Here is a 21,689-nt window from a genome sequence, read left to right as displayed (position 1 = left end):
AAAGCTAAAATAATCAAGCCACTATATAATCACAGATGTGCTTGCTACTCGTGCCTGGAAGTGAAATTACATGTGACATTTGTAAGCAAAATTTGTGCTTGTATTTAATTTATAATAATGACTTCAAATGTATGTAAAAGTCATGTAATATTGGTTATGGAAGGAACCATCGATCTTTACTGAACTCACATTGGTTCTGACAACAATAAACATAATTTACGTTGATATATAATTCTTAGCAACATCTCTCACAAAATAAGAAGCTATGGGATGGCGCTTCTACAATTATGTCCACCCCATGTACTCTAAATTCGTCCAGCTGGGAGGAAATACAGTATATGTTATTCTGCAGCACGTTATTTAGGATTAGCGGACACCTCATCTTTTTAAAATTGGAATTAAAACCCGATAATTCTCAATTGCAGAAGCATTAGAAATTCCTCACCACACAAATGACGCGTGTTGGCGCGTGACTCTGGGATTTGTAGTTTCTTGTGCGCCTCACTACGTCAGCGGAAGTGTTTGGAGCGTACGCGAGGTCACATTGGTCCGGTTTTGTAATGTTTTGAGAAACGGCAACGCAATGGAAGCAGTCAACACAGGTATTAAACGTTTCTGCTCCCTAAAGCGTATTGTGTGCTTTTTAATGTCCTAACGTCGGTAAAGTATCTAACGTCAAGTGACGTCGCTCCATATTCTGCGTCATCTTTATTCGATGTGATGCGGACTGGTGTTTAGCTAGCGATGACGTGAGCTAGCGTAAGAACAGCAAAGAGGCTAACTTCTAGCTACACACTGGGACACTATACACATATTGTCCTTGTAAACATTGCACGCTGTTCTGTTTTCTGTATGAATGTAGCGTTAACTCACAGCTGATAACAGAGTGTGTTCTCGCGTGTGAGCGGGACGGACGCAAAGAGTAAAACTATTGTTGTTTTTAGCTAAAGACCCAATGGTTCACCTGTGAATCTGTCTTTGTGTTTGCCCTTTTTCAGAAGAGATCCATCTGAGGCATGTGGAGAAGGATGTCCTTATCCCCAAAATGATGAGGGAGAAAGCCAAGGAGCGCTGTGCTGAGAAGGTTGACGGTAAGTGTGTGTGTGTGTGTGTGTGTGTGTGTGTGTGTGTGTGTGTGTGTCACACCGATACAGCACTTGTCTTCCTTACTGACTTTATAGTCACGTTTTAAGTTTGCAGCCATGCACATTGTATTTGGGTTTTGCTTTTAACATTTGAGCACCAGAAATTAAAATGAAATAAAACTTTGCTGTTGGAATCAAGTGAGTTTAGTTTCCATCTAATACCAATAAGCTCATTTTTGTGATTATGTCTGGATTCATTATTTATTGAAAATCTTGCTATGTTCATGGCTCGTGAAACACATTAATAAAGTTTTCCATAAATATATTGTCAATAAATATGATCTATGAACAACATAGAAATAGGGACCTGCATGCAATGGGTTTATAATTGAATAGAGGTTTAACTTATACATTACTATTATGCCACATACACCATTATTTTAGCGAACATAATTTAATATAAGATTCAATTTTGGACAAATCGGGGTGACATACAATTTGATCCAATTCTAATTGCAGGGTTGCTAGAGATTTTTTCTTAATGTGTATTTATACCATTTCATAAACACACTAATCTATGACTAAAATTGGATTGAAAATAAACTACTAAATAGAAAGAACATGAATGAACAAAACAAACGGAATGAATAAAGAATATGATGAAGAATACAATGAATGAATACAAATTTACCACGAACAAATAAAAAGCAATGTCAGAAGCAAAACAAAACAATCAGTGACTCATTGATTGAATAATTAAATCCTTTGTTTCACATTTGAACCCCTTTTTTAAAAAGGAGGACACATGCGCACATGTGTTGGGGCGTAACCCCCCCTGAAATAATGGCAGGGGAAACCACTTTGCACAAAGAAGTGAGCCATCATTATATGTCTCAGCAATGCTTGTGCTTTTGCTGCTATGAGCGGCCGAAGCCTTTGCTGTGAAAAAAGGCAAATCCAGTATTAATCTGTAAATGGTCTGCAGTAGTGACATCAGTTACGTTCACAGATATATTTTAGTTTCAATGAGGACCTGCAATGCTTTTGTTATACTTGCATTAATTCTGCAATAGAATTTGATAAAACAAAATGTTCATTCAAGTACATCATCAAAAAAAAGCCTGCACCTTTCCTCCCACAGAAGTCAAAATACTCCAATTGTATACAATTGTATAGAGGAGGGTTCATGAAACATTACAAAAGCACCTTCCCTTATAACACAATGCAATTCAACAGCATCACAAAAATCTGCAAACCTTTAATTGACTTTGCATGGGAGTGCACTCATTGAAGTATGAAAAGAAAACACATTTAGTCCCCTATTGTTATCATTTTAGACAAGTATTTAAACAATTAACATTCAGTTTTCATTACATTTAAGTGTCCCAATAGGAGGCCCAGCCTGATCTCCAAAACCTGTTCGTAAAAATGTATACGAAAATCTTGAAGATACAAATTCGTAGTGATACATACTAAATAAATACGGACTGCAACTGATGACGTCACCCTATTCAAAGTGAACGGGGACCTGCAACCCGTAAACACATTTTGTGAAGTCTAACGGTAAAATAAACGTGTTATGATTGCATTTTTAACGAGAAATCAATGTTAAATTGTAAAAAATACAATACTAACCCTAACCCCCTCAAAAGATCCAACATGGCGGAGAGACGTTCACTCGAGGGCCGTGGTTAACCACCGCCAGTTAGTATGTATAGTTACGAATTTCTATGTCAAATATTTCGTATACATTTTTACGAACAGGTTTTGGAGATCACGTTGAGGAGGCCGCCACCCGCCAGTTTGGTTCTGAAGTCTGCATTTCACCTGCAGATGATAAATTACTAGCTTTTGGACATTTGTAAAACAACGAAATGCCTACAAATTTCAACTGTGTGTTAGACAACTTTAAAGTATTAGATAATATCAATAAACGGTTTGCTAATGCTTTGCTATTTATGGTTTAACTTCTCCCTAAGGTTGGTGGGCTGAAGTCTGCTTTCAATAGCCCGATCACAACAACACAACACGTATTATCCGCGTGTGTTCCTCCACACCCGTACGTCCCGATCTGCAACACTGCATTTGCTTTTCTTGGAATCTCTTTTTAAAATCTCTTCTTCCTGTAGACTCCCTAATCTGCATGGAAATGCTGGCTGCAGCTTCGCTAACGCTTGCTTGCCGTTACACGTCAGCCAGATGATGACGAGGTTATGTGGTTTGCTAATACCTTGGGCGCCGTTTCACACGGCGCGTGCTGCTCATGCGGGAGGACGGTGCACATGCACCCTAAGGTGGCGGGACGTACAGTGGCTGTGTGGGCAGTGGAAACCCCCCCCCGGGCCCCCTCCTCCATCACATTCTCACCCCACTCGTTTTCACACCTCCATGTCCGCGCTCTATCATTTGATTTTATGTTTGTGGCTGCACCGGCCTCTCACAGGTGGTGTTGATTATGTTTTACGAAAGGACGTCGAAAAAAAATCATCACCGAATCCAGTCGTATGTTTTCCTGTGTGATCTGTCTCTAAACAACACACCGTTGTGTATCGTTGGCTTTGTTGTTCAACACGACTTGAGATTTCATTTCAATACTCTCACTTGTCTTTTGAAATTAACCATTGAAAGTAACCGACCCGTGTGGCTCAATGAGTAAACACCTGACAGCTGTTATATTTTAGCTCCCATTTGCAGAAAGCTACTTGGTAATTCATCTCGAATGGCAGAGGGGAAAAAAGTCATTTGTAAAAGTAATTTTCCCAGTCGCCCAAATAAAGTAGGGACGTGTCCGTCCGACTGGCTATGCGCTCTCACCCCTCATGACTAAAGTTATCGTTCATTCCCACAAAAATAAGGCGGATAGCCAGACAGGAACAGCGCCACTCTGCCAAATGTTTAGCCTGGCAAAGTTTTTCACAGTGTTAGAGAAAATACCTCATTAGATGCTCTTCTTTTTAACCGCTGAGGTCGTGTCAGCGGCAGAGACTTGCGGGTCTGTTTGGGGATTGATGCATCCTTTGGGTGTCCCTCCTCTAAAGGTCCGAGTCTCCTTAAACGGTCCAGCCCCTCGCTTCTGCTTTCTACTAACTGCCCTTTTAAAAAGGGCAAACAAAAAGGGAAGGGGGCCCTCACGCCTTTTTTCTTTTGAAGGGCCTTTTCTGACTTGTCATGTGACCTGCCTTTGGTGTCGCTGCCTGCTGAAAGGCAACCCTCCGCAGCCTCTATTAGTGCCATGGGACGGGGATGAGGCGCTGGCTGATTACATTAGTCGCACTGTTCTGCGTCTCTAAATTGGTTTTTGCTGTCGCTTTTTTTTTCACATCTGCATCCTGATGAAAGTGACTGTGTGATTACCATACTGATGCCCCCGATGAAGGTATTGGTGATGTCAGGTGTTTGGAAGGGGACATGGCAGGGCAGTGTTTTTAAATGAAAGGTAAAGAGTCTTCAACAGCTTGTCCAAAATGACCACCTCGCATGTTTCAATCTGGAGTGAACGAGACACAATGTCACCGATGCCTGTAATTCATTTGCATCTCAGTTGAACATCACCATAGTTTGTAAGGCTATTGTTGCATTACTTTGCAGCCTGTATAGGGGACAGCTCTCCAACAGCAGGTGAGGGTGGACCGGCCCATGGAGAAAAAGGGGCTTGAGGGCAACACATTTAGCTGGATGGCCGAGGCCAACAACCTGCATGTAAAAATACAGCCATCACGTTGAGTGATGTTGACCCACGGGCGAGGAGATGTGCTCACTCTGTTATGCCTTGAGTGATTGTAGGCGTTGAACCTGTTCCCCTTTCTTCCTGCTAATTTGCCCCTCTGTACCACCTTCATCCTCCAGCCTTCAACCACTGCTGTAAGGACTCCGGTTTCCTCATGGCGTTCAAGTGTCGAGAGCAGAATGCGGCCCTGAAGGAATGTCTGACAATACAGTGAGTATTTAGCAATGGTCTCTGCAACACGTGTTATCGGACTGACATCTTCAGACTGTCAGGGGCCGTCGAAAATAACCTAATGCAAGTCTCAAACCGTGTAATCATCTGTAAAATGCTGTTCCCTCTGCTTTCCTTCAGCTACAGGGACCCGGTGTTCTACGAGCAGTGTAAGCAGGAGTACATCCAAGAGAAGCTGGAGTTTCAGAGGACGGGGATCGCCACCAAGAACAGGAAACAAAAACTACCAGCTAGCATGTAAAGAACCGCCTGGCACCTAACCGCCCTCCTTTCGGACTTCTGACCAGGGCGCCCGAGTCCTACACACCCAGGATACGAGGTCATCGGGCGGGGCTCATTACTCCTGCACTTTGTTTAAATCTGTGGGGTGTGAATTAGTTTTCTGAGCAAGAGTGGTATGTAATCAAAATAAGGCCTTTTTTTCCCCCTCACATAAATTAAGGGATGCTCAATATCTGCAGAACGCTTTGTGGTGTGTTTATACTGAACATTCGGTGATGGCACACGTTGTGACGAAGAGTCTGGTTTGCTTGCCTTTTGCGTTTTCCCTATAGTTTGCTAAACCATCTGCAGGAAAAAGCGTGAAAATCTTAGAAAGCCGTGGAAATGAAAGATGCTCGTTTTTTGTGTGTTTGAGACATCTCAAAGAACCTTGTGGGATCATGTGACTTACACAGTAAATTGTTAATAAAAGTATTCTCTGGCAGTAAAGTGTATATCAGTGTGGGAAATCCGACAAAAGATCAAATACATGTTGAACACAACTGCCATATATTTCAGAGGTTTGGACATTGATGCTTAGTTAAAGGGCGGTGAATATTTCTCTGCATAGATTCCACCACCATTGGTTAGACTTTGATTTTAAGATTAAATTATTAATAAAAATTATTATGCAGCACTTGAATTGTTCTGTTGCATTAACAAAATATTACGTGTAAAATGAAAGTTATTGCTGGTGTCCACTGTAATGTAGTTCGATATGCCAGAGTCTTCAGTTTAATTCAAATTAACTACAAATCCTCATCCGCTAAAATTTGAAAAGATAAAGCAAACTCACACAAATGTATTTTCCTTTGTTTAATTGATCATATTTACAAACGGTCTGAAGTGCAGTAAATCTAAAATATAATCCATATCTACTGTACATTGCATTTTGGTTTGCAAACTGTTTACAGAAGTATGAAACTACTGCTGTAAAATAACATTTCTTAAAAATGAACAAGAACACCACAGATATCGTGACACATAATGAAGAAAATGGAAACAAGAGTTCAACAACCAGAGGTCCTTGTGCCCTTTGTTCTTTGATCAAGACACAATTCAAGTTTTTCGACTTGTCTAGTCGCCATCGCAGACACTTCTTATACATGTCAGAGGCCCCGTGGTCGTGTAGAAAAAAACAACCTAAACCTATGCTTTGGAGTGCAAAACTGCATTTGGCAGAGTACTGAAGCCCGTCATGTACATTTATACAGATATGCACATTCTTTCCCCTGTGTCTTTCTGTTCTACTCGTGTGTTTTCTTTTGTACATCAGTTGTTACTCGTCTGACGTAAAAAGAGAAATCAAAGAAAAACTGACTCACACCGATTGAGCTTTCACTGAAATACAAATGTACCGGGTCAACTTCAGCACATTACACAGGTTAGATACATTTGGTATAATTCAAAAACTTCAAGAACCTATTTGGGCGTCAAACTTCAGTGGGATTTCTCTTCCGTGTCCCTTTGGGGGAAGAGTGCTTGTGAAAAATCGGTTGAACATTTCTGGTGCCAGTTAGAGGGCAGCGCGTTATTTTCTATTTAAATTATGTTTTACTCTTGATGCTGCATCCTCAAAATCCAAAAAGCGTAAGTGCATTCTCAGAAATGATTTGCCAAAGCCAACTTTGATGTTGATCCTCAAGCACTTTAACAAAAACAAACAACTGAGGAAGGAAAAAAAGATATAATTTGGTAAAACATTAAAACAAAACTCTGATTATCCCAGTTACTGCATGTCGCCATCACAGCACGAAAGAAATGACCTCACAGTAATAATTCTCCTTCACGCCACCATGAGACACACATGGGAATACCTACCTTGTATACTTTACAGCGATTAAATGTAAAAAGACTTGCATTGGAGGGAGTAGTTCCACACGAAGCCGTGGCCCCGGTGAAGGGAGAAAGAGGCCCTCTGAGCCCTATCAGGTTTATTATGACCATATACAGACGCAGGCAGGCGAAAAGATGCCCGCGCACTGAGCTGCACACACAAGCACACTCTGCTTGATGTGGATATATGTGTGTGTGTGTGTGTGTGTGTAGGGGGGGGGGGGTGTATACGCACCGACAACCATTCTTGTCAGGGTCCCTCATCGCACATTCCTCTGCAAGGTCCGATGGGTCCCCCCCGGTGCCGTGTGCAGAGAGGACAGAGTGATGAGTTTGCAGAGTCTTTACCTCAGAAAAGGCCTCCTCTGGCCTCCCATTAGTCTCCACAACCAGCAGGTCCAGTGCAGTCCAGCCAGGAGGGGTGGTCTTCTCAACTTAAGGCAGGTTAGGTGGTAGCTATGCGGCAGGGTCGGAGAGTCCATTCATTCGTTTGTTTACTTGCCATCCAATTACACGTTATCTCATCAGCTATTCGCCCATCGCACTTCTGCTCAGTAGGGCTTGGCCCACTCAGCGTTGGGAGGGCTTCTGGGGCCGCAGGTTCCAATTGAGGACGAGGAGTTGGACCCCGCGGCGCTTCCCTCCCAGAACATGGCGTCGCTGGGTTTGGGGGGGCTGGGGAAGGATCGCGAGCTGTCGTCCAGGGAGGCTTGGTTCAGGGGCGGCGGGGGCAGGACGACGGAGCCGGCGTTGCTGCCAACCAGAGCCTCTCCGGAGCAGCTCGGGGAGGGCCAGGGCCCATTGTACCAGCAGTCCTCCCGAAGACTGTCGGGGGGGCAGGGGCGGCCGGAGCACGAGGGGAGTGGGGGGGCGCTAGGGGGGCGAGGCACGGACGCCCGGGGAACCGCGGGGTTGTTGTTGTTTTTTTCCACGTCGTCGAGACACTGGACGGGGACTGTCGAGGCAGCTGGAGACGGAGACGAGATGTGGGGGGAGAGAGGGGGGGACAGAGGGAGGATGAATGGGAGCAAAAATCATGCAGATTGCTGTAAAGATGCTAATAAGAGCCTGATCAAATTTTACAGCATATTTCCAAGACACACATACATACGTATATATATTTTTTTACACAATATTTTGTCAATTGGGAATGATAAAACTATCATTAATAGTAATTCCATTGTCCTCATGTTGACATCATTCTGAACTGAGGGATCAGGTTGAGCACGAGACGTTGACACTGGGCGCTCGCTCAGATTCTTGGTTCGTTCTTTACTTCTATTGCAATCAGCCAATATAGGATAGAATATGGGAAGAATATGTATTTTTAGTTAAGTTTTAAACAATATATTATTTAAACAATGTTATTGTATGACTGGGAGGATAGAATGAAAATGAAAAAAAAGCTTTTCACTACCTTAATATTTGGCATACAGTTCAATTTGAGTGCACGTCAACTGCAACTGTAGACAAATTAATAGAGCACAAAAGATTATGGGCGTGATATACTGATGGGAAATCAAAGAAATGTATTTTCTGTATGTAAAGATTTGGCAAATTTATTGATTTATAGTCAGAATTGGATATCAGTGATTAGCATTGATGTCTCAGCTTATTGTTCATTTCTACTATTCAGTGGCAGAAGACAGGCAAAAGAACAAGTGACAGTTGAGGGGATATTTGTCAAATGAGATTCATTTTTCTAAGCATAAGGTGACGAGAAGCGTGTGTGTGTATGCGTGTGTGTGTGTGTGTGTGTGTGAAAACAGCTTTTTCTTTAACGTCATTGTGTCCCTCTTTTCTTTACTCATTCACATGTGGATTAACTTTTGTCCCCGAAGAGATTTCCAATGTGCGTTAAGCAAGCCGTGTGATCGTTTACGAGTTAATAGGGCCTCGCCTTGTAAAATATTGCACCACGCAGAACAGCCTACGTATTGTACAATAAAACCAATGGGAGTATCCTCAATATTAATGAGGTCCTGTTCACTAGAACTAATGATACAAGCCCACTATGCATGAACCAAGCCGCACTTAAATTGCGTACAAAGCAATTCAATGCACAAATCAGATGTCCTAATCTCACACGTAGTTGCATTGCTACCGAATGATTATTTTGAGCGAATAATACATTTAAAATAGAGTATCTTCTCCCACTTTTTCCCCCTGCCGCACTCCATCCACACATCATCTATCCCTCCACGCTACTCTTCCACGAGAGGGTCTCCCGAGTCTAGAATTTGAATAATAGTGATTCCAAAAGAGTAACATTAGGAGAATACAGATGCACAATATGCTGAATAAATACATAGCCCCCCCCCCTCCCCTTCATATCTCTTTCTTTGCCACTCCTGCTTTTCTTATTTGTCCATCTGCCTCATCTAAGTTACAGGATTAGCCTGTTATTCAGTGGAATAAATAGGCTAAGATTTATTTTTCTTGCTGTATTTCGTTCTAATTTTCACCTCCATGTCTCCTGTTCTGACACTGCGAGGGAATCGACAACAGAGGTAATCTCTCCTAGAGTAGAATACATCATCACAGAGGGAGGGGAGAGGCGGAACGGACTATTTCATGATGTCCTTGATCAGAGTGTTTGAGTACTTTGATAATATCCACAGTCTTATCACACTCTTATACAAATTGTGACAAGGAGCAGCAGGAGAAATCTTCTCGGCGGAGTAGTGCTTCTCCTCAGAAAAGCCTTCCCTTAACAGAAGGGAGGACGTAGAACCCCTTTTCTTGTCCTTTCATGTTAGTCACATTAGTCCTCGTGTTGAGAAGCAAGGCTCGGATTCCAGCCCCAGAACTTTATTTGAACATATCGGACATTTTCCTCATCGGGCTAAAAGACACATTTACAAATGTCAGATTTGTTAAATATCCAAACACTTGTTATTATGGTCTGCCTCTTTTCACTGGCTGCTGAAAGCTTCTTCAAAAGTTAGACTATGCGATGTATAAATTCATCTCCAAGACGGGTATGGAAAGCGTCTCTCGAGATGGAAGCTCCTCAATGGGACCAATACGATCAGCCTGAGAGTGCAGGCATGCAAAAAGTACATGTACATTTATGAACATGACCATTGCCTGTGACCATTACCTTCATCAAGAATTCAATACTAGTCTGGAAGACATAAGTAACCTGAAAAAAAAAAAAGCGCCGACAAATTGCTATAAGGGTGTGTAGGGGACTGTGAAAGAGAACAGATAAGCAAGTCAACACACATACTGACACAAGCACAGAAAGGCGCGTAAAGGCACAAATCGGTTCTATTCAGATGAACAGCCACAAATGGCCTGCTCCTGGCCGCGGATCTGCCTCACCTTGTCTTGCCTCGCCGATGAGTGGCTTGAGTTTTCTAATCAGGCCCGTCTGGTGCTTCAGCTGCGAGCGGAGATGAGTGACCTCACAACACAGGGCCTCGTACGTGTGCTGCATGCTCCGCTCCCTGCAGGAGGAAGCAAGCTTTCTCTGAAACATTTAGTTTGAAGGATTTTGCCTGGGGGGGGATTTTAAGAGCCTGCGTGGTTAGAAACATCCAACGGTCAGTCAAATATCCTTATGTTTAATTGGAATGTTTATGTTGGCATGTTTGTTTCTTTGCTAAATACGGTGTTTCTTTGCTCACACATTTAACACGATGCACGGATTTAAAAAAGGCCCGGATGAGTTTCACAGGGGTGGAGAGTATCATTTACCACTATAAAAGACACATTCACGCTGTATGTGGTTGACTTGACGAGGAATGTGTGATTGATTTCAATGCTAAACCCCCCAGTAGCATCAGCACCAATGCAAAGCAAAGCAAAGCAAGTGGAGGTATTTCAGGCAACACCTACAAACTGTCCAATCCACACCTTATGTAAAGTTGCAAAATCTCATCAACACTTGTTAACTTCACACACCTGCCTGAAACCGTAAAAAAAAAAAAAAAAACATACTGTGAGGAAAAACTTTTTTCCCCCCCAATGCTATACGGAAACAGCTGACATGAAACAATTAGAATGCGCCAGAAATAGATTTTTTTTTTCATGAAATACAAGGAGGTGCTAATTTCCTGGAGATTAACGCCAGTGCAAAAGTAGAGCAGCAGTTCCACATGTTAGGGGCCTTGTTTACATTAAAACAAGTGCAAATTGTATTTGTAATGGACGCAGGTGTCGGGGGCTTTAGCTGGTGTGATCATGGAGCTCAGGTGCATCTGGGGTTATTGGCATAAGAGAGGCTTTTCTTACAGAGTTACAATGTACAAAGCTGCACCCTCCTCTAGTGGCCAAAGGGGACCATTACAACCCCAGCAGATAAAGACATCACATGCCGCGTACAACAGCACACATATTCTACCAGTGTAGACGGATATTTGTCATGAAAGTGGCTTCCTGACACTTTTTTCTTTTATTTACAAATGTGCACAGGCTCATTGCTGCATTTTTGGCAGACTACATGGCTAAATTATGCTTGTAGTTATTTTCTAGGAAGCAACTGAATTCATTTTGGATCATCTCAAGTTGCATTTTCTGCTTTCCAGTTGAAAACATCCATGTGGTGCATTTGCGAGCATCACAGCAAGTTATCCAAAAAAGAGAAAATAATCTAAGGGGAACGTTGTAAAAAGAGTCTACATTTGGGAAAACGTTTTAAACTGGAATACTGCTTAAGAAGAATCGGTATTGAATATAAGAAACGCAATAAAATACCATTTATTCCTACTGATGGTCACCTACATGAGCACAACCACGGTGCTTAATCCCTTTGTCATCTGTCGCTTAAAGGAGAGGTGGCTGGTGAATTGGCAGCCACTCAAATGATAATTATAAAATACACTACCTGTTTTCATGCTTTGCGTCACCGGTCTGGTCCAAGTCTGGTCCGTTAAGGCCATAGGGTTCCTCCTAAATCAGAGGAAAGTTATGCAAAATAGAGTGGAGGCGGTGTCGGAAGTTGTGTTTAATACTTGTGGTGTTTATTGGACCAGTACTCAGCCCCCTAATGCTCACATTAAACCCATAGTCCCTTTCCTATTCTTACCCCTCTCTTTTCCCCGACTACGCTGCGTTGCTCCCACGAGTACCTCTTATCCCCCCTCTTCCCCGTTACTATCCTATTCTTTCATTCCTTTTCTGCCGTCTTCCAACTTTCACTTACCCCACTTCTCTCCAGCAGTCTGCTGTTTTCCAGCGTCACCCTCTCCAAGTCCTCCTGCAGCTTGTGGATTTTTAGGTCAGTGCCGATACTGTCCACTTGCCAGTAGTCCTGAGGGCTGTTCAGGCTCTTCATCACTGCACATACACAATTTAAAAAAGGACTGTTGAACTTGGAAATGTTAAGTGTTGCTGTTTTTAAATTTGGTATATCCGACGCATCATTAATATTAAGATTACACAGTAGCTTAGTGTTGGCTTTGCCTCAAAGACCTCATCATTAAAATAGTTCAATAAATAAATACATAATATCACGTGACTTAAGTAATACCGTACTATGAGGAAGTATGAGGTGCTGTCTGGCTGTTGTGTAGAGAAGAAGGCAACCCTGTGTGCTGTACCTGTACCTTGGCTGGTCTCCATCTCCGTCCTCAGCTGAAGCAGCTCCAACTCTTTGGCCTGCAGCTGCTCCGTCAGACACCTCTCGCTCTCACTCTTCTCCTTTTTCTGACAGAGAAAGAGAATAAACAGTGAGGTGGAAGAAGGGAGAGTCAGTCACATCAACGAATCATGTAGCCCTCTATCTCTCACTCTTTTTTTCCTCTATTCTCTTCATCCTTAAAAAAACCAAGTTAACCAGTAAACGCACCAGTTTGTTGAGCTCCATCTGCAGGTCCTCCTTCTCTATATAGATACCTCGGTAAGCGCTGAAGGCCTTGTTCACGTACTGGGGGCCCTCTGATGAAGGAGCCTCTGGCCTGAAGAGCTACAGTGGAGATAGACAAGAGCGATCAACTCACATATCTGTGGTGGGAGGTTAGTTTCCTTCCACCGCAAATACAGCACCTGATAAGAAAACATTCTAGATTATTCTAGAAGCGACTCGGTCTGTGTGTTGTGCAGCATTTTCCCGTCAGCCTACCATCTGTATTAGGACCCTTCCTGTTTAAATAGCTCTTCTCTGTATTGTACTCCATCCGTCAGTTTCTTTTTCAGTACACTTTCGGGTGCCAAGTGTACTGCCTTGACACATTGTGTGGCAATAACATACTTTCCCAGCCTTCCTCTCTGGTAAACAGAGCACATGTATTTCTCATTGTTTTATGGCTTTGACTATAGGCCAACAATATTAATGATGCTGGCATGCACTCTCTCCCAGAGGCGAATAGTTTGCAGTTGAATTTGCTGACTTTTCTAAACTTTCTCGGAGCATTTGTGTCCATAATTCCAATGTCCTGGAAAATGAATGAATAATGATAATAAGAAGAAAAAAAGCCATTTTCTAAACCTTGCTTCTTGGTTTTTAAGTCACTTGAATGAGCAGTATACCCTTCTACTTCAATCCCCCTAACGCTATAATCATATTGCCTTTCTCCCACCATCACCTGTTTATTTACATCCATACCTTGTCCTCCAGCTGCTTAACCCTCTTCCTCAGCAAGGTATTGTCTCGCTCCGTGTCTCTCAGCCTCTTCTTGATGTCCTCATAGGCCGTGACCAGGGCAAAGTGGGAGGCAACAGATTCATCTCCAGCACACACCGATACAGGGCTCTCACCAGCAGCGGTGTAGGCCGTCTCATGTTTAAGGATGCAAATGTCATCATCCACTGCCAGGGGCTCCATGCCTGCACAGGCCTACTCACCAGCAGAGGAAAGACCTGGGGAGAACCAGATGGTAGTTTCATTTTCACAGTGAAGCATCCCTAGACCACAAAATGAATAAATTAAACAAAGTACCATTTGGTTTAGACAACTTAAGTTCGCTAAAACATTTGTGTTGACTTGTGGGATGGTTCAGTGGTTTGGTTACTAGTTTCTGCGACATGTCATTACTGTGACATGTTAGGGGGTGGCAAGCCGTTCAGTTGATGACACAAGCTCCAGGATACGTACAATGCATCACTTCCTGTGTGCAAGAGAGATTATTTATCAGATTGAACATGGTTTCTTAAAAGAAGCTGGTTTGATGTAACAGCATATTGGAAAGTAAAGTGGTGACATTCAAATTAATGAAGTGTAAAGAGCTGTAAACAATACGTCAAGTACATAACTCAAGGCTGAGCAACAGGGATTAATACATATGTTGCAAATGGTAATTGTGACTAATAGACAAAGTTCAACTCAAATTTGACAGGGTTTACATATTGTAAACCTTTAAGGTTGTCCTTATTATTGTTAAAGTAATTGTCTTACTTGCTCTTCTAATGTTTGTTCAACTGCTTTGTTTTGTTTCATCACCACTTCCTAAAACAGTTAATAAAAAGGTCTGGAGTTGATGCATTTGTGACTATACTGGTTGAGACAACCAGCATCAAGCCACATATGGATGACCTCAGGCCCACCTTACAGTAACGTGTCTTTTGTGTCCATATACCTGCTGTTATGAGACATTTCAAGCTTTGCAATTTGTGATATCTGGGACATTTGTGGCATCCGTAGTTTAGTCACATTGCCTTGGATCAATGGTTGCTTGCCCTATATAAAAAAACAATACTGTCCATACAAAAACAATCTATTTCTGGAAAAAATATTCCCTAAAGTTATAAACGCAAATACTACACTTTGATTGGACACAGTTACAGAGGAGAAGCTAGAGACTCACACTGACACAGATCAATTGACTCTCAGTAAGAACGAAGTCCAGGCAAGCTACTTGAGACAGACAGACTGGTAAAGTTAACCGACCAAACCCTCCTTGATCTCCTTTGTTCAGAGTACCAGCTTGGCAGGAGAGGCGGTGCAGCTACCGCTGGTCGATGATGTCAGCATGCAATGATGCAGCAAACACCGAAGAGCCAAGTTTTTAACCGTAAGGGCCGAATGTCAGCAAAAAGTAAGTTTCAGGAGGAGGATTGGACGGATGCTTCAAGATCTGAGGCAATGGCTTCGAACCAACCACAAAATAAACGCAGGGGCACTGACTGTAAATGACGACTTGAGAAACTAGGTCTAAAATTGAAAGTGACCCCAGCAAGTTAAAACGAAAGTCAACATGTAACCAAAATAAGACACGGAGAGGAACGTCATCGCGTTACCCGCACATCGATCACATACAAGAGCTAACGGCTAACCGGGACGTGAAAGCAACGAAGATACCGTATTTCCTTTAAGGATGCAAAGCAGCCATAATTGGGTTGTAAACATTGACTGACACTCGTTTCTATGCGATGCTAACGTTATAGTGTTAGCTTCCGTTAGCTCTGTTGACAACCGACTAAACAGGAGGCAGTTCTAAAATTGGTTTCAGAATGAATAATAACGCACAGTCACGTGGAGATGTATGCAATATGGATCGATCATTTCCGTCATTACATTGATCAAACAGTTGATGATAACGGTTAGCTAACGTTAGCTCTTTGCTAACGTCTTCTGACGAGGTGAAGCAAAAGCAGTCGATTATTTTCCCATCTCAACTGTCACCAACCGTTTTAGATGCTCTCCTCAATTGTGTGTCAGTTGGCCACACAAGATTATCATTTATTCTTGAAAGAAGAAGACCTTTCTCCCGGGGGAAAACAAAGAAACGAAGCTGGACTCTCGCACCGTGTCAGAACTGACAGGTGAGGAAACCAAAACTTCCGGGTGTCACTTGACTGTTAAAGTCCTTTCAAAATAAACGCACGATGTAAATGAGAGTAATATTAAGCGTGGCATAATCAGCAATAACACGTTAGGGAAGAAGCTGCAATGACAACATGTGAAATAGGAGCTAGTTCTGCTGAATTAATACAACAGTTGAATAGTTTCACCTTCCGAGGAGTATGAGCCGACTTAATTACAATTGACGTTACATTGTTTTATGTAGGCAACGTACAGCGTGTCTAATCGAGTTTGACGTCACGTCCTTATTAAGGGGCCAGGGGTCAAAGGGTCATCAAATCTCAATAGCCATCATTATTTGGTAACGTATGTATCTTGTCTCAGATGCGCCCATTAAGTAAAATAAAAATAAATAGTAACGTTATAATTTAATAATGTAAAGTGATTTACATTTTAACGGTTTAACGTGCTACCTAAAGCTAATTGTTAACTTGACCGTTGACGTTATAATGATAACATTAGCTCATGCTAGCTAACGTTTATTAACTTTTACGAACTTCGCCAGTATTTTCTCACATGCTTTGCTAAGATACGGTAAGGTCACTTCAGCTGACACTGCTCAAATACAAATTTAATTTATTTCTTATCGGCTAAGAAAAAAAGGAAACAATATTTTTTTTCCTGCTGTCGTTTCTGCGCTGGGAGGTATAGCAATGTCTAGCTAGCTAGCTAGCTAGAGTTAATTGTTAATTTCAATCACCAAACGGTTGCTAGATTTGATGAAAATTGTTAAGCTACAGCTTATTTCAATCATTAATTAATAATGATGTGACTGAACATTCCAACACTATAAGTGCGTTCCCGGTGTCACATTCAGCAGCCTGTCTTGGATAAATTAAGTTCCGTCAGAACTGGCTAATGAGTTGACATAATGTTCTTAACACTAATAAAACATTCAAATTTCTCTCATAGTAACTAACTTATAGCATTAGGTCTCGTAAATAGCCCGATTAAAATGGAATGCCACGCAGATGCCCAAACATAGTCCAAACAGCTATATGGTCAACCTGTAATAACTATTTTAATATTGATATTTGTATTTAACGGAAAAATTACGTTTTTAAAGAAAGCAACAAATAATACTAAAGCTCTGTGCTTTCATAAAATACCACTTGTTTTTATGATTTCTAACGTTGGTCTTACTCTACAGTATTTTTGAGGTGTATTCCACCCACGATAGTCACTGCTTTTAGAACGTGCATTTTCCATTCATTATTTTGCCAAATAATTCCTAAATGTGTAATATAAATCCCTTCAAAAGGCATAGCAGTCCAAGAACGTGGGAAATACAAACCCTGTGACTTGGCTTTGGAGGAACCTGCAAAGATCGGTGACATGACATGTGAAGAGGAGCCTAAGACCTGCATGTTAAAGACTCGCGGGTGTAAGTCCACCACTTGTATATGTCTGTTTTTACAGCATGAGTAAAAAGGCTTTTCAATCAAAGTTTAAAGTTCTTTTTTTATTTCCAGACTGATAGATTCTCAAAATGTATTAGTTTTCTGAAGTTCAGTGTATTGCCGTGGTCAGGCTTAAAATTGCATATAAATAACGCTGCGCTCGTCCTATCTGCTAAGGTGTAATTTATTTCTCTAAAAGCTGCCCATCCAGATTTAATCTTCTAAATAAGCACATGTGTTATAGTCAGTCCAACCCTTCCGGAATAAGGCAACAGGCATTGCATTGCATTGCATTGCAAACAACAGTTTGAATGGTTATATAACTTTATGGAGCTGAGAGATGTACTGTACATGCCTGCAGCAGTGTTTACCACATGTATTGAGCATCGTAAAGGTGGTTACGACTTCTGTTTTCTTTCATGTCATTGCAGTGTTGTCTAAGGCTCAGTTGCTGATGCATGACATCGAGGAACTGCTGGACGCATGTACATCAAGAGACCCCTACAACCAGAAACAACGCACAATGTTTACAGAGGTGGGGGTGCAAATCCTCAGACAAACCTCATGGAACCATGGGAATATGAACATGACCACAATGTTTCCCTTTACAAAGTAGTATTATTTGTATAAGCTTAACTGTTGCCTTAAGTGATATCTATTGGTCATGTGGCTCCATGAGGTCTGTCTTCCTTCTTGTTTTCTGTCTTTGTTCTTCCCCCCCGCTGATGCTGTTATGGGTCGCCCAAAGAGGTCTATTTTCTTAATTAATCCCATCCTGTCTTTGAAGGACATAATGAAGCAGATAAGACTATTACATTCACTCAATACTGGGGTCAGAAGTGGTCAGGCTACATGCGTTCCATACAGTTGCATAGCAACTCCGTTAATTTGCCTCTTAGCTGCAGCCTCAGATTCCCACTAAATTGCCGTCAATGTAGCTTTCAGCTGACTTACGGTAGAAGTTACTTCACTATTTCACCGTTCAATTGTCGCTGTGGACTTTGAGCAAAGCCTCTCAGCTGATTTTACATGGGTTTCCATCAAAGTGATCAAGGCAAGACAAAGAGCTTTAAACCTTAAATCCTCCCGACCTATTTCTTAAAGTAACAGAGTAGGCAACAAATTAAAAGTTTCCAAAAACCTTTGGTTAGAAAGGCCTTCAGCGTGTAGTGTTCTGATTTAATTGCATTTATTTCAGCATGTGACTTTACAAAAGTCTCAAAAACTGGATTCATTTAATCCATGCGTGTTGCCGTATTTGTTTTGGATTCTCGCTGCGGCCGAGTCAAATAACATTCCCATTGGCTCAGCTACTTCTCCAGCTGACTTCCTCAGCTTCTTGAAAGGCCTTTGAATCTCCCAACAAAATGTGAGATGTAGGCGCTCATTCAGACGTCTGGAACCAGGCTAGTGAAACACTAATGGTAGTGAGGACTTTTAATTTATTCTTTTTAAACACACACATATGCACACATTCTGCATACTGCACTTACTGCACAAGGCAGTTTTTAACTGTAAAAGGCCTTTACTATGGTCTTTTATGTTCTCTGCCGTGCACAGTGTGATCTAGTGTCCATGTTGTTGTTGTGACCGATTCAGCTGGAGTGTCGGGCCAGCGTAGAGGAGGACGGAGAGACCTTGATCATCGAGGGCCTCAGGTTTGAGAGTGCGGTCAGCAGGGAGGACCTGATGATGCTGAGATCTCCGGCTGGTAGAGGAGCAGAGCCACAGCAGAGTGATGGCTACCTGAGTGGTTCGATCAAACAAAGTCAACCAGGTCAAAGGACTGGCAGAGGTAACCGTGGCAAACAGAGGGCTAACAAAAGACACCTTTTGAAATGATGGGAGAAAGGCTGCGTGTTTAGCTTTTTACAACGGAGCAAATTAAAAGTTTTGTTGTTGATAATCTTTCAGATTGTTCCTAAAATGTTTCCTAAAAGTTATTTGTTCATTGTTGCTTGTTTTCATATATATCATCTTGGGCAACGTACAAATTTGACAGTTTACTGCCATAACATTTGCATGTATTAGTGTTGCACACGTATCACGGTGCTATATTATATAAGGTAGAATATTTCAAGTTAAAGTTCGAATAGCATTGTAGGATAATGGTGATGCCTTTGCATTATTCATCTCACTACTGTTGACGGAGACAGCGTAGTGCATTTTGCAGTTTCAGCAGTGTGATCTGAATAGAACAGTAGCTCACCAGCATCCCATCCTGTGGGACACTCGCACACACACCTTCCATGTCCCGTATACATCAGCACACCGTGTAGATGGAGACCCGTGTTTCTGTTTGATGACACAGGGCTGTCGGATTATTCAGTGTCCTTGCTGTTTGTACACTGTTGTAGATCACCTTGCTCCCTAAATGCACCTCCAGTAGCTGATGTTCCATCCCATATTCTAAATATCGTCATACTGCTGTATCAACTCTAAAGGGGAACGAAAGACACCTGTTCAAATTAGTTCTTTAATTGATTGCTCATTCAAAAATAAAATAAAAGAATTAATAATTTGATTATCTGAATAATAATAAATGTATCGCTTTCAATTTTGTTTATTGTAATGACAACAAAAGGCCATCTGATATACAGTATTCCTCAACTCATCAGCCCTTCATCACCCTGTAAATCCATCTGCTGTGTATGGCAAGGGGGAGAGTCCGTGCGGCTGTAGTCTGCCGTTGTGAGTACAGAGTCAGCCTAATTGTGTTAACCTCACACAACAACAGTAGCATAATCAAATCTCACGAGCATCCTGTCAAATAGATCCCTTCAATGACAAAACCCAGACGCAACAACGAATCAGTTTCTCTGAGGTACGACCTGCGTGAAGTGAGAGAGTGGCCTGTTTTGTGCTGAAGTGAAGATTGTTAATCTGCCTCTAGATTAACAAGTGTCAGAGCAACAATGTAACCAATTAACAGACTCCTAATTAGAATGACTGCTGAACCATTGAACCCAGAAGTTTACCGAGCATTACCATACTAAACAGACCGACGTAATGCTATGCACATACGGTCATTATATTACTCATGCCAAGTATGACTCATTTAAAGTACGTGGTTGTGTTTGCAAGGATGAGCTCTATGACACCATATTACAGAAATAATGGTCACTTGAAAAATCTTTTTAATTTGTATAACAAAGACAATATAACAAAGAGAGCTAGAATCATTTTTAGCTACCATCCAAAGCTTTTGCATACAAATCTTCTATTCATAGGAATTCGAAAAGGGCTTGAAAAGATCATAGTTTGTACTTATATTATGCACCCAAACACTGTCATCATCACGCAATCAGGCCAAGCGGTAGAAAAAATGGCAGAAAAGCATTCAGCAGATGGTGAATTAATAATGACAGAAGTTTCAGATCGACTGTGTTGATTGTCAAGATTTTTTCCTAAAGTGTTGCATGAATTATTTATGTCATAGCTCTTGTAATTAGATGCTGATGGGAAGAGACTGGACCAGGAAAAAAGAGCACTTGCTGTTCTTCGGAGATCGTTAATCAGTCACTTGGGTCTTTATCACTTTTGACAATTTTAGGACTCTGGCTCTCTTCAAACCGACCATGGCCACTTCTTCACGACACATTGACACTGCCGTATTTGAGTGGCGTCGGTCCATGATTGCCGTTGTGGTTCGTTTGATCATCTCGTGCCTGCTTCTGTTTTTAACATATCCTGCCCATAAATCTACATCAATTGACCCCAAGGGCAACAGCAGACGCAAGCTCCATTTTCTACCAGTAGAGGGTGCTATTCCTTTGTTATTTACTCAGTCCTTGCACCCAAACGCTGTGAGACATTCAAAGGCGTATAAAACTCATTGTAGGAGGCTAAATGTTGTACTCTGTCTTTTGTACTTTGAGACTAAAACATGTACAGACATGCAGAATATACTCACCTTTGTGACAAAGTAGAACGTATAGCCCTACTATTAGGGTCAGGCTTGTGTACCGAGGTCATAGTATACCCTCCACGATCCCTTCCTCCACAATATAACACCCCATCATGCAGTTAAAGTGCGGATCAGTGATGGCAGCAGCGCGGCCATACATCACGCCGCCGTCAACGCAGTTGTTTCACACCGCTGAACTAAAGTGCACCGACACAAATTACACCGCCAGCAATAGACATAACTCCAGCACTTCTCTCTGCATTTCAAGACACCGGGGGAGGGGGCGTCTTGACAGTCGCGGATTGCCGCGATGTGGTGAAGTCTCATCAGCAGCGTTGGGAGGAACGGTGTCGTAGTGTTTTGTTGGAGGAGGGTGTTTTTTTTTTTCTTCTTTTTTTTCGATGCAAAAGCGCTCGATGAGGGACAAATAAGGCCGTAGCCAACACTCGCGCCCCGCTCTGCGAGCTTTGTGCTCCGTGTGAGACGCTCAGCCTTA

The 21,689-nt window shown here is 42.0% G+C and overlaps 3 protein-coding genes across 4 annotated transcripts; 2 read left to right on the top strand and 1 right to left on the bottom strand.

The window, feature by feature from the left end:
* The first annotated feature begins 422 nt into the window (after nucleotides 1-422).
* On the top strand, nucleotides 423-6,321 carry cmc1 (C-x(9)-C motif containing 1). The gene is made up of 4 exons (XM_040166464.2): nucleotides 423-602; nucleotides 999-1,091; nucleotides 4,932-5,022; nucleotides 5,164-6,321. Exons 1-4 carry the CDS (start codon nucleotides 584-586, stop codon nucleotides 5,282-5,284), a joined length of 324 nt encoding a protein of 107 aa, XP_040022398.1. The 5' UTR covers nucleotides 423-583; the 3' UTR covers nucleotides 5,285-6,321.
* On the bottom strand, nucleotides 6,106-15,932 carry azi2 (5-azacytidine induced 2). Of its 2 annotated transcripts, none has more exons than XM_040166461.2 (8): nucleotides 15,711-15,932; nucleotides 13,691-13,944; nucleotides 12,935-13,051; nucleotides 12,687-12,792; nucleotides 12,290-12,423; nucleotides 11,972-12,036; nucleotides 10,468-10,592; nucleotides 6,106-8,107 (listed from the first exon to the last, which is right to left on the bottom strand). In XM_040166461.2, the coding sequence occupies exons 2-8, from the start codon at nucleotides 13,907-13,909 to the stop codon at nucleotides 7,692-7,694; spliced, it is 1,182 nt and encodes a 393-aa protein (XP_040022395.1). In that variant the 5' UTR covers nucleotides 13,910-13,944; nucleotides 15,711-15,932; the 3' UTR covers nucleotides 6,106-7,691. The 2 variants fall into 2 exon arrangements, with proteins under 2 accessions (XP_040022395.1, XP_040022396.1); XM_040166462.2 differs by having other exon boundaries at nucleotides 12,693-12,792.
* Nucleotides 15,924-19,842, top strand: LOC144389463 (uncharacterized). Its single transcript, XM_078094167.1, has 3 exons — nucleotides 15,924-17,270; nucleotides 17,718-17,821; nucleotides 18,886-19,842. Exons 1-3 carry the CDS (start codon nucleotides 17,222-17,224, stop codon nucleotides 19,126-19,128), a joined length of 396 nt encoding a protein of 131 aa, XP_077950293.1. The 5' UTR covers nucleotides 15,924-17,221; the 3' UTR covers nucleotides 19,129-19,842.
* The last annotated feature ends 1,847 nt before the right edge of the window (nucleotides 19,843-21,689 follow it).

Source organism: Gasterosteus aculeatus, chromosome 20, assembly GCF_964276395.1.
Source record: "Gasterosteus aculeatus chromosome 20, fGasAcu3.hap1.1, whole genome shotgun sequence".
Lineage (NCBI taxonomy): Eukaryota > Metazoa > Chordata > Actinopteri > Perciformes > Gasterosteidae > Gasterosteus > Gasterosteus aculeatus.
The sequence above is the reverse complement of the archived record's forward strand: the minus strand, read 5'-3'. Positions and strand labels throughout refer to the sequence as shown.